The sequence below is a fragment of the Carassius carassius genome, chromosome 14 (genome assembly GCF_963082965.1).
Source record: "Carassius carassius chromosome 14, fCarCar2.1, whole genome shotgun sequence".
NCBI classification, from domain to species: domain Eukaryota; kingdom Metazoa; phylum Chordata; class Actinopteri; order Cypriniformes; family Cyprinidae; genus Carassius; species Carassius carassius.
Window position 1 is genome coordinate 18629656 of NC_081768.1, and position 14058 is coordinate 18643713.

Below are 14058 nucleotides of genomic sequence, written 5' to 3' on the forward strand. Positions count from 1 at the left end.
GCGTGCGGCCGCCGGACTCCGCCCCTTACCTGGACCCTTCCTCCATGAACACTGCCGACCTACACGAACCCCGCAGCACGACGAGGACACCAGATTCCCTGTTTATTTTGGACACTCTTCCCCTTTGGCCACTTTTATCCCCTGTTTTATTTGATTTTTCTGTTAATAAAAGCCTCTCCGAGGCCTGACGCCACGCCCACTGTGTCTGTCTTGTGCTCCTCCCGTCACAATTTGATTTTGAACTTAGTGTTTCCCAGCATCACAGGTGTTACAGTTTGGAAAAAGAATCCCCCAAAAGTACAACAATTATCAATTTTTAATTTTAAGTCTTATTTGATAATATTAACAAATATTTTTTGGTGAAAAGATGATTGGAGCACAACATGGTTAATACCTGTAATAAATGTAATACGGTAAAAAATGTTTTATCGCAGCTATTTAAATACTTTTTTTTGTTGTCATGTTGTTTGTTTTCCAGACCAATAAGAACCTTGATATGTCAATTAATGCATCCAACAATTTCAACCTCAACATAACATGGTCCATTGGCTCAACAGGTAAAGTACTCATGCTTTGGATTTCATGTATATTAGAATAAAATGAAGTCCCAAAAGAAAGAGTTACTTTGTAGAATAGATATGACTGAACAAAGTGTAAGATGACCTCTATGACAAGCAGATATGTAGAGAAGTGTTATGTATTGCCCTATAGACAGAGATAAAGCACACTCCCAATGGTCACAAGAATAGTGTTTGAGTGTAAGAGTCATTGTCATATGACAAGTGTGAGAGCATATTTATTGCAGTATTTTGAGACTGAGCTCATAAGAGTGGTTAATGGAAGAGTCCCATTTTAATAGTGATGAATCGCTAATAAGTAAAATAAATCAGATTTTCTTACTCTCGTACTTAATGGAACAGGCTCTGAATGGGTCATCTGGGAATCATCAGTATAGACTGATTGATGTTCATGTTCATTTGTGGTTTGAGATTTACTGTATTGTGATAGATCATGTATTCACTATTAAGCATTTATTCTGTTCAAATGTTTTGAGAAGCAGCAAGAAGCTTAAAGTTTTTAGGCCTTTATTCATGATACTTTCTCTATTGATCCTGTTGGCATTCAAGTACAGCTACTTACAATGGCTTTATTCAGATGCATTATTCAGATGTTTTATAGTTGAAAGGTTGATCAGAATGTTATACCATATTTAATCTTGCAGAGGGTTTTGTGTGCAGACGTTGTTGTTGGCTGATGTGCATTTTGCTGATGCTGTGTTTTGTGTCCCTGCAGCGGGTACGATCTCCGGGGAGGAATTCCCCATAGTGTCCAAGACTAACATCAAAGAGTACAGAGACAGCTTCTCCTGTGAGACATTCTCCTTCCTTGCAAATCCCAACATCACTTTCCATGTTTATGTCAGCAACTTTTCATGGCCAGTCAAAATACAGGTAAGATCAGCTGCCAGGTGTTCATTTAATTTAGTCCAGTCCAAAACAGCCTTTTCTTATTTATCAGACACAGGGGTTGAAGAAAATAATACAAACACCTGAGAAATAGACCCCTTAATCGTCTACGTCACTGTGACGTCACCGTTCTAGCTGGAGGCAAAACATAAGGCAGAACTCATAGCAGGTGCGCTAAAAGTTTGAGGTTTTGACTTTAAAATGTCTTCTTGTTGTGTTTTTGGCTGCCAGAATAGAAGGAACAGCATTTTTGTTTCAAAACTAAAGTTTTACCGGATCCCGGCAGACATTCCTTCACAGAAATCAAGAAGACAATTGTGGTTGAATGCAATACGGCGTACAGACTGGACGGAGATGATCATAAATAATGCTCGTGTTTGCAGTGCAGACTTCATATCAGGTAAAATAATCTATACATATAAACTGGCGTGTTGGTTTTATTTAGTAAATCAGCAAGTTTCTGTTTTATAGGTGAAAAGTCGCCAACCTTCAGCGCACTAGCTAGTTTAAATGTTAAACAAACATACAGCGATAGATGTGTGTGCCATCCTTTGAATGGTCTCTTAAAATAATACACATTGCTAATCATAGTTAGCCCAGCGATAGGTTAAATTAGAAAATAAGCCTTGACAAAATTCTCCAAACCACCCAAAAGTAATTCATATGGCTGTATGGCGGGCCATACGGCCATATGAATTACTTTTGGGTGGGTAGCCTGCTTCCATCCGCGAGAGTTAATTTACAAAAATAGCTGTCACGGTCCCGCAGAGTCAGTGACTGTACATATTCGGACAGTTCCGAACCTTCTTCTGCATCCATGTTTAATAAATCCCTCCTAAAACGTGCTAAGCTTACGCTTGTCAACATTGTGTCCGCGCCTCTTTTTGCCTCCAGCTAAGCCACGCCCACCCAGAGACATTGCAATGTTTACAAACTTTTAAGGGGTCTATAGGCAATACATAAAAAATGTTTTAGCTCCAACCCTTTTCTTGAAGCTAATATGATCTTGTTACATGCCAAACTGTTGAAGAATGAGCTTTTTATCTTGATGTATTATATGGTAAGTGATAAAGTTGTAAAATGATTACATTTTTGTTCAGATTTTCTGACTTTGATCAAAGCAGCATCATGATCATTAATACCTTCATCATAATGGACCACAATAACAAGTTACTGTAAATATCACCCATGAAATTTGTTTTTGATTTCAAGCCAGGCTCTCTAAGCCCTCGTGTCTAAATAGGGCATCAAGCATAAACCATTATGAAGTGTGTTATGCAAAAATAATATGTTTAATGATCCATGAGTCTGCTTTGTGATCATTTGGAGTGCTTTAGAAAAGAATTGACAAACTGTCCAAAATATCTTCATTCTCGTAATATTGCCATTTATGAACTGAAGAAGTTTTTAAATACTTGTGCTTTTTAATGTCCACTGCATTCTGAGTTTAGATAATTCTGAGAAATCCAGTTTAACTCATAAAACCTCATATCCTATCTTTGAGGTCATGTTTGTTATTGTCTGTGTAAAAGAAAAAAAGGGGGTTGTGTCAATGAATTGATGTGCCAGGGGATTTTAGGCCTGCAAAAGACACTGGTGAATTATTGTAAGGTCATGGCAATGTGCATGTTAAATATACATATTACTAGTTCTGAAATATTCTATCGCATTAGATTTCAGTATTAAAGAGGATTTCATGTTGAATAAAAAGTTTAAAAGAACAGCATCTATTTTAAATCTTTTTGGGAATTCTTACTGACCCCAAACATTTAAATTTGATGTGTGTCATAAAGTTTACCTTACTTTTCCATTCCCACTCTACTTTGGTCAGAACAGGTAGTGCTGCATCTAATCGGCCCACTGAGTAAGCCAACAAAGTCATCAGTCTTCCCAGCAACCCTCAGTCAGATCCTGCTGTGCCCTGTGTGAGAGTGCAACTGCTCTGTGGCCTGTTAGTATCAGCCGTGTATTGATTGTGGCTGTAAATCATTCCCATTAATGCAGTTTTACCTAAGCCACATATAGATGAGATAGTAACACGAGCCCTTAATTGTTCTCATCAGGAGCCTATCATCTATAGACTGATCTAAGTAACCTGAGAAGAACAGCTTCTCCGGCGCTGACCTTCATCACATCTGATGGACATCCAGTCAAACTGCTTTCAAAATAAAATCATCCATCCCTCCGATTTATTGGTCTATTTGGTGCATAAAGAGAAAATAATGTTTCCTCCTGCCATTCGCAGTGAGAGATGTTGCATCTTCCTTTTAAATGACTCTTTTATCGACTAGAGAAAGAGATGAAACATCTGCCGCTCTTAGCTAGAGCACAGAGTCTTTCAGTATTTGCTTATGAAAAGCTCATTTTGTTCACACAAAGTGATACTGAAAGATTGACACAATGCCTAATGCTCTGAATGTGCTGTCTATTACTCTCTCTGTGTCTCGTGGTCCAAGTGCGCCCAGCCTGTCAGTGAAGGTTACGCGTGGTCGTGGAGTGTCTAATACAACAGAGTATTTTATGTAGTCTCATACTTCATGTGGGTTAATCGTGTAGGTCAAGGCTGTAGTGACCCGTCCACAGGCTATGTTCAGAAACACAAATGCAGGCAGAAGCAAATGTGAGAGATGTGTCTCTGTCGGCCCTGTTACTGAAGAGAACTGCTGACATACGAGTGATTGCTATCACAGTTGGAGTTGTGTGCTGCATTCATCACCCTCAGTCTTCGCTTTTCTGCTGCCTGCAGTCACTGTCTTCAGTCACTCACTCCTCTTCCACTCTCTTTATCTCTTTCATGTCACACTGACAGAGATTCTCCATTTATGACAGATTTCACCCCATGCTCAGTCTGAAAGAGTTGATCACACCAGTTGAATCAAATAAGCAGAGGCATAAATGCTTAGTCTCAGTTCTTTTTTTCAATATATATATATATATATATATATATAAAAGTAAAATTAATAAGAAATTCATGGTTTTATTCTGCAAGGATATATAAAATTTACAATGGAAAATACATTCACAAGTAAATACTGTTTATTTTTTACATTTATTAAAGAATCCTGAAAAATACCACAGTTTCCACAAAAATATGAAGCAGCACAACTGTTTTCTATGGAAGCCTTTTTCTGTCACTGAATAAAAAATAAAAAAGGTTATTGCATATTTCTATCTCACAATTTTTTTTTCTCTTTTTCTCAGAATTGCATAATATAAACTCGCAATGGCAGAATTGTTATATATAAACTTGCAATTCTGAATTTATTTTTATCAGAATTGCGTGATCGAAACTCACAATTGCAAGAAACAAAGTCAGAATTGTAAGATAGAAAGAAGCAATTTTTTTTTTTACAAATATATGCAAATAGAACAAATTTTTTAATTGAAATTTGAATACGGTTTCACACAGTGCTACTGTTTTACCGTTTGATTAAAAAAAAAGGTTGCACTTTATTTTACAGTACGTGTACTTACATGTACTTATAGTGTACTTACAGTGTATTTATCTAAGAAAGCTCTGGTAATACAAGGTAGTACATAGGGTAGGGTTAGGTTTAGGGGTAGGTTCAGGGTTAGTACCTAGTTATTACATAGTTATTGTAATTACTATAATAAGTACATAGTATGTACATGAGGAACAGGACTGTAAAATAAAGTGCTACCAAAAAAAAAAGAGAGAATTCCTTCAATTTTACAGATTCCAAACACTAACACAAACACCATAATATATTATATTACATTACACTATTATTTTATTGCATTTAATGTTTTAATTATAAAAAGTAGGGTAAAAGTAAAAATCTTGTGTATTTTATAATATTCACACACATTTCATGTGATGTCCTCACACATTTTTGAACCTGATCATTACAGACAATAATAAACAATGCAGCAATGCAGCAATGCAATATCTACAAAAAAACAAAAAACAAACTGAGATTATCGCATATTCCCAGCAGTGTTTGCACACGTGTTTCTGCCCTAATGCTTGCCATTATTTGTATCTCTTCCTATTAATCATGATTCTATGCTCATGGTTTAACATTACCTGGTTATCAGGTTTAATCCAGATCAAATAAGCCCAGTCTTGCAGACTCATTAATGAGTAACAGTAGGAGAATCAGGATAGCCATGTGCAAAGGAGGCTGCTCGGCTTGAGAAAGGCTACCCCAGTGATGAAAGCATTTCCTGCCTTCACTCTGCTCCCCAGGGTTATCGCCCCAGTCTCAGGATGACATCAGCTTAGAGCTGAGGGCTGCTTAGGGGGCAGAGGATGGGGGTATTTGCCCATCCTACTTGAACAAACATACATTTAGTTAGTCACTGTGGTCCCGCACCTCACCCCTCCGGTATTTTTCAGTCCAAATCCACAATGGGCTGCTCTTCTCACCCCTTTTTATATCGCTTATATAGAGAGGGAGAGAGAGCGAGAGAGAAAGATTGTTTATTCAATTAATTTAAAATCAAAAAGTGTTTATAATACTCTTAACAGTAAGCCACAATACTTATTCTGACTTGTATGTTACTGGATAGCTTTCCGTGTTATATGGCCATTTTGTCGCAGCCATTCTGGGCCGAGGAATGGAGGGTGATTTGGTTTTCTCTACACACACTTGGCTTATTTTCCCCTAGTCCAGTGGATATCATTAAATAGCATTTGGTAATCTCATTTCTGACAGACAGTTTGCGGTCTACCTCAGCCTCTGTCCATCTTAGACATCTGAGCGAATCTCTTTGGATAAAGGGAAAACTGAAACGGTTAGCCAGAAACACAGTGGTGCCATATCTGTTGATAGCTTTATCACAACAGATTGGCTTTCATGGGGTTGAAAGAGGATAGGTAAAGCTAAGTGCTCAGTGCTCCTGAATACGAGAAGGCCATGACAGCAGAGATTACTTCATATGCTGTGTCTGTTCTCGCTCACTCTCTCATTCATATTACCTATGTAGTGAATGCTCCATAGTTCCTTTTGTGGAGTAGGAATGGGAAGAAAAAGAGCAAAACTTGCACTAATGTGAATCCTGTTACATATTAACTTAATTTTACTTGTACATCAATTTAATAATAATAATAATAATATATTTAATTTAAAATAATGATATTAGCTATTTGTTATTATAATAATCATTTGTATTATTACTATTATCATTATTATTATTCATACATGTTCTTTTTTTTAAACCTACCATGCAAGGCAAAACTAAAATTAAATGATTTTATTTTGTAGCCTAGTTTTTGGCTAATCTATCTAATTTTGCGTCACTTTTTTGTAGTGATTTAGAGAAAGATTTATTAAAACTTTTAACATTTTGCTTCAGCAGTAGTGTCTTACAATATAAACCACAGAAGCAGGGCCTTAGATCACCAAAACTTGACATTGTGGCTTAATTTGAGGCCAGATGTATATTGTGAGTGTGTATGATTTAACATCACATCATACAAGGATGCGATTAGTTTGTTCCACCTCAAATGAAATAGGTGAGCCACATGTCTGCATGTGACTGATTATAAATATTGAGCTAATTTGAATATTGTAGGTATGTTTATTATTCAACTAATATCTTACTGCAGTCATTAGGTTCTTTCATGAATATGTTAATTTACCATCTGCAGATCTTTATGATCTCTCTCTCTCTCATGCTCTGCCATGTCTTTGTTCCACACTTCCAGTTCAAGAAGTCAGATATCATACTCATAAACCTTTTATAATTCTTTTAATATTCCTGTGAAAGTTAGAGGAGCGTTGTTGCAACAACATGATGTTCACTGACCAGTGCTGAGGTTTGCAGTATCCTCTCCTCATCCCAGCTTTTGATATTCTCCTCAGAGAATAGTTGTATTTGCCTTTAACAGTTGCCTGTGCTTTTATGTGCAGGCCTCACAGAGCATCTGATTCACGCTGATTCTTTTCTTGGTCCTCAAAGGTGGTATTGAACTTTAAAAAGCACATGCACTCAATAATCACTTAGCCTCTGATCTTTGTACAATTCTTATGAGCTCTTCCATCAGATCGCTCCAGATGCTCTCTGAACTACAGTTTGAACATATTTCTAATGTCCCCTGTTATATTTTATATGAGAACTTACAATATATAAAATTAGATGTGAAGCTGTCTGAAACAAATGTCTGTAGAAGAACAAGGTGTATGTGTCTTTTTTTTCTTTTCTATTTATTTTTCAACAATTTTTTGGATTGGGGTCCATTGGTCTTTGGCAGTACAATGTTTTATAGATCATCCATAAATTAATCCGTATATTTGGTCTGTATTTCTTATTATTTTAATTTTATTTTTGAAGTCCTTCATATGATTTGTTGACATACTGTCAAGAATCAACTTTTATGTAGCTATGTGCATGAGTTTGTGCAATTTGAGATAATTCTATAGCTACAGTCAAAAGAAAAATTACCTTCTGAATGACATCCATAGTCTGGAACTGGTCATGTAAATTATTCACCATCAAGTCAACAACATGACAAAAAACAATAAACTAAATGGCTTAATTTTCTATTAGCTCCTTTCTTATAACGTGCACAAGGCATTTGCAAGCGCAGCTGCATTCTAATGCATTAGCAAACATTTTCTGATAAATTTAAAGTTTCATGAAAGTGGGTCTGCCTTGTGTTTTTCCTGCCAAACTGTTCCTCTGCATTGCACTGTGCAGCAGCTAAAATGTAAATTAGATGTACAAGAAAGCATGGCCCCACTTTATATTAGGTGGCCTTAACTACTATGTACTTGTACATAAAAAAATAAGTACTTATGTACATAAAAAATAAGTACAATGGACTTATTGTGTTCATATTGTATTGAAAAACACTTTTAATGCTATTGAGGTGGGATAGGGGTAAGGTTAGGGAGAGGGTTGGAGGTATGGGTAAGTTTAAGGGTGGGTTAAGGTGTAAAGTATGGGTCAACAGTGTAATTATAAATGTAATTACAGAAATTAAATACAGATGTAATTACATGTAGTTTTTTTTTAATATAAGTACAATGTAAAAACATGTATGTACACAATAAGTACATTGTACTAAATTATTAATTAAAATGTAAGTACATAGTAGTTAAGGCCACTTAATATAAAGTGGGTCCGAAAGCATTTTAGAATTTTTTCTAGTAAAAAGAGAAATTATCGTAATGCAGTCTGATGTTTGGCACAGTGTTCAACAAACTTCCACAATTTCTTTTGGTAATTTTGGTACACCTCACTATTTGTAAAGGTTTTTTTTTTTTTGCCTTTTACCACTTTCTTGGTAAATAATTTTTTTTTACTCATATTAATCAAAATCAGTTAATGCGTTATTATTGTGTTGACTTATTAATTGATTAACGCCAACAAATTATTTTATTGCGCAATAAAGCCGTTTTTTGTTATTATGAAAGTCTGTTGCTCACTGGTGTAAGGGAAACAGGTTAATTTAGCTCAAAGGGAATCATTTAAGATTTTAAAGGGAATTTGAACAGAATCACTGTTTCACGGCTGATCACTGAGACGCCCTGCGATTCACTGAACGAGCCGTTTAACATCAAATCTGCGCTGGATATTAATATCCAAATTATAGTGAAAACACTATCAATTAGCACAGTAACAAGATCGGCAGTTTAAGACATTAACTTGTAAGCACAAAACACAAGATACTTCTACTGCTACTTTTTATTAGATAAATCTAAGACATATAAACAAATCTAACAAACAAACGCACGCACTCACACATTCACACAAGTTGCAGGAAGATCGAAAGTTAGGGAAAGATGAGTTTAAGAGAATGGAAATGTGGAATCCCAAGTTTACAGCAATACGTTAAATTGCATAGACATGAACAACCATCAATCACTTAATTAACCCTCGCATGGAGTTTCTCAATGAGGTTACAATTATATTAGATACACCAGTACAAATCAGAGTCTGGAGGTAAGTACTTGCGTCTCCTGTGTAAAGGGAGTCCCTTTGTTGTCGCTGATTGGCTGGGAGTTCAGTAGTCGCTGAAGTGACGTCTTGGGAAGCCCGTGGTTGGTTGGGCGTTGGCTGAAGATGCAAGAGTCGTGTGTAGCTGGTTGAAGTTGAACTCGACGCTACAAAACTCAACTCAGAACACGAAACTCTCAAACGGCAAAAGAAAAGAAATAAAGTTTGACGAGACTAGGTAGTGTTTCTTCTCATCGTGGCTAAGTAGCAGCAGGCGTGCAGGCTGAAGCACACTGGAACCGCGCTCAAAGAACAGTGATGACAAACAGCATGGCTAAAAGCTAAAGCTAAGAAGCAAAGCTAAAAGCAGGCATGACTGATAGCAGAAGCATAGCTTAAACTAAAAGCAGGCATGACTAGTAGCAGAAGCAAAGCTAACAACTAAAAGGCTACATGACTAATAGCAGAGCAAAACTAGAAGCTAAAAGCCAGATTTTAAGGTGTCCTGAGTATTTAAACTGGCCTGTTGGCCACACCTCAAATGTTGTCTTGACCAATCAGATATTGTCTTGGCTCGGGGGTATCATAAATCATATGTTTTCTTACCAAGAAAACATATTACCAACATTTGACAAATAAATGATTGTCAGGACTATTTCATGCAAGCAGATTCGATTACATAGATACTAGACATGAATATGTATCCTTAAGCTATCCCATAGTTATTAAAAGACATACACAATAAGTGATTATAACATGATAGTCAAATGTGTGGGTTACACATAAATGAATATGGAGTGAAGCGATGGACTGATATTCATTTAGAAGTCATTTTGGAGTTCATTTTGGCCAATATATGTACAAAAGACCATTTCTTTGTCATTCACTTGACAAAGATTTCTGTGTAGACCAGAGGTTCAAAGCCCCCCCCCCAAACCCCCCCTCCCTTAGGAATTTCAGTCTGGTTCTGCTGGGTGGGGAAAGTGCCTTAAGGATATGGTGTATAACTCTCATGGGTTTACATGTGATGTCCAGCGTTGCATTTCAATTAATTTCGCCAAATTTGACAATCTCTTGTCAATAATTGTTCTAGTGGTGTTAATGTTGAAAACTGTTCTGTGGAAGAGTTGGTTGGTTATCTTGCTTGGGACTTGTGGCACAGAATGTTTTATGACTGGATCTAAATACACATACAAACAAACCATGGGTCACAGGAGGGGTGGGATGGTGATCAGTACTGGCTTGGGATGGGTGTCATCACACGTCTCAACCAATGAGAACATTTGGGGTGGGTCTAAGACTGCAGCAGCACTAACATGAACGCTCCTGATAAAATTATTTAGGCTAAGAATCAACATTCATGGACCACTTCACTGCAACCTGCTCGTAATCATGACTTCATAAGTGGGAAACAGGAAGTTTCAGGAAGCATGTGAAGGCAACAGAGAAGCGCTCTCACTCAGCATAGTGGAGTGCATCATTTTGTTAACTTTGTGGTTTATTATTTTGAGTCGTTTGGGATGCGGTAACACATTGCCCTCTCAATTTATTGCTTTACAGATCTATCACTCTCGCCACTCAATTATGCTGCAGGTATTATTTGTTCCATGCTCCAGTGCAGTTAGTGCTCACACTCACTGATATGCATATAACTTGGCCCAACTCTTCCAACCGAGCTAGGGATAAATAAATGAACTGCGCCCAAGTGCGGCACAGAACGATAACACTAGTCAAATGAACCGGGCTTTGGGGTTCAAATCCGCTTGAGCACAGTTAATATTGCCTATTCGGAGTACTACGGCTGTACGATATTGAAAAAAACTCACATAGCAAATATTACATTTTTCTGTAATATGAAAAAAAAGCACCAGATGACTTGAATAGCTGTATATGGAAAAAAATATATGATTGGGGTAATTTTGTACTCAACTATGTTGAGTAAATCAACATAGAAAATAAACAAATTACAAGCATAGATGAATTGAAAAAAGTTACAAATGTGTAAAAACAGTCAGGTAAGTCTAACAGTATTCAGGTACAGAAATGTAATAATCATATGTAAAATAACACGCCAAAGTCTTCACGGCATAAATTAAATCTAAAGCTACAAAATTTTCCCACACATCCATTTTCTTTCACAGTCTTTTACTTTCACCTAAGCCTTAACCCTCTGAGGTTTAGGGGTGTTTTGGGGACCTGGAGAAGTTTTGACATGCCCTGACTTTTGTGCTTTTTTAGTTGTTTATAAACATATACTTGGCTAAACTCTGAAAACCGTGTATTCAGTACAAACTGGGCTACAATAATATGTAAATAGTTTTTGAGAAAACAACATTTATGCGTGGTTAGTCAAAAACTAAAATTTTGAAGTCACTGAAATAAGGTCATAAAACACATACAGAACATTTGTTCACAAGACTTTCAAAACTGGATCTTGTAGCCTAGAATATTTGCTATTTGAAAATCATCTTAAACAATAAAAACAATAGATTGATTTCAATGTTCTAAGACACTTTGTGTTTCGAAAGGGTGATTTACACCTAAAAAGACAAAGGCCCACATAATGAGCTGCATAATGAGCTTTAGAGTCAGGTGTGTGGCGAAGAGGGAAGAGTTATAAGAAAAAATGTGAGGACAAAATAAATGTATATATTTTTATGTTTGTAGTTTATTTAGAATGTATTTAATTATCCCACAAAATAACTTGAGATTTACTTACGAGTGCAGTTAAACAGTTTATTAGGAACAATCAAAGCTGACTTTCAAAGCTGAATTTTTATCATCATTACTCCAGTCAAACGATCCTTCAGAAATCCTAATATTCAGATATTCGACTCAAAAAAACAAAAAAACAAACAAACATTAATTATTATTATTAATGTTGAAAAGAGCTGAGAATATTTTTTTTCAGGGTTTTTTTATGAATTGAAAATTCATAAGAACAGCATTGTTTGTAACATGATTATTGTATTTATCATCACTTGCGTGCTAAATAAAAGTTTTAATTTCTATATATACTGACTCCAAGCTTTTGAATGGTATAGTGTATGTTGTTACACTTGGAGTAAGACTTGAGTAATGATGCTGACAATTTTGCTTTGATCACAGGAATAAATTACATTTTAAAATATATATTCAAATAGAATATATAGCAGTTATTTTAAATAGTAAAAATATTTCACAATATTACTGCTTTAACAAATGCAACTTTATGTATTTTGGATCAAATAAATACAGAATTGGTGAGCAGAAGTAAAACATCACATACCTGACATTTCCAAAGTGTATATGTGACCATGGTCCACAAAACCAATCTAATTGAGATTTATACATTAACTGAATAAATAAGCTTTCCATTCATGTATGGTTTATTGAGATTGGACAACATTTGGCCGAGATACAACTATTTGAAAATCTGGAAATCTGAGGGTGCAAAAAAATCGAAATACTGAGAAAATCGCTTTTGAAGTTGTCCAAATGAAGTTCTTAGCAATGCATTTTACTGATCAAAAATTAAGTTTTGATAATTTTGACCCATACAATGTCTATTTGACTACTGATAAAAATATACCTAAGAGACTTAAGACTTAAGGTTTTGTGGTCAGGGGCACATATTATTTATGTGCTATAATCTAAAGGACATAAATAAAAATAAAATAAAAATTCAATAGACTCATTGGAGTGTGTGCCTCGTTTGGTCTTAGCTGTGTTCCAGGTTCCTGAGTGGGCTGCTTATGTGCATTGGCTCGCTTTGCAACAGGTTCTTTTGCACTGTTATCCTCACATCTGAAAAAAAAGTAAGCATGCTGTTTACACAAATAAACTACATTATTAACATTATTTTGATGGTCACTGATACTAGTATTCATTTATATGAAAAAAAGAACACAATTGCCACATAGCACATTTATTATCAGTGGTATTTACAGCTTACTTGATACATTTACACCTCGGTAGACTTGTACCGGTATTCAGTAATGCGATATATTGCGGTGATTAATATGGACGATATTGTTATCGTGGGCACTTCTAAATACTGTGAATAAATATACATTACAAATTATTCAGAATTTGGAATGCATTTTAAGAATAGTATTCCCATCAGCTGCTTAAAATGCACAACATTGCTGTATGCTGCTTGAAAGAGCGCATGCGCTCTGATGTAAACAAGCACATGGAGGAACATGTAAGAGACGCATTGAATGAAAGCACATTCACTCTCTGACAGCAGATAGCACTAAATGCAGCCCTTACCCTGTAAACACAGTTAATCAAGCAGTTGTTACTTTCTAAACCATATTTAACCCTTGTGGACTGTTCAAATTCACTACCCTTTCGAGTTGTTCGGGATAAAAACATCGACTCAATTAAACTGCTGTAAAAATGTATCAGATTCATTTTTTTTTTCAATTTTTTTTGCATAAATCTGTTAATCAACCTCAGTCCTGATCAAAACTACCAAATGTTTTTTAAAAAATCCAAGATTTTAACTCTTTAATTGCCAAGTTCATAAATGATGTCACTGATTTGGGGGAAAAAACACACAAAATGACTTATTTTCAATATAAAAGTAATTGTGGCTGGATTTTTTTTTTTACTTTTTATAACAGTCTTGGGCATGTCAACGATTAGTAGCAACATTGGCTTTGATGCATTTTTAGTTTTTGTGCAACATTAGATTTAATTT

At 35.8% G+C, this 14058-nt stretch overlaps 1 protein-coding gene across 1 annotated transcript in view; it reads left to right on the forward strand.

Moving 5' to 3' along the window:
- The window catches only part of atrnl1a (attractin-like 1a), a 375666-nt gene that overhangs the window by 162182 nt on the left and 199426 nt on the right, over nt 1-14058 (forward strand). The window contains exons 24-25 of the mRNA XM_059566501.1: nt 479-557; nt 1294-1451. Coding sequence (XP_059422484.1) covers nt 479-557; nt 1294-1451 — 237 coding nt within the window. The remainder of the gene's footprint in view (nt 1-478; nt 558-1293; nt 1452-14058) is intronic.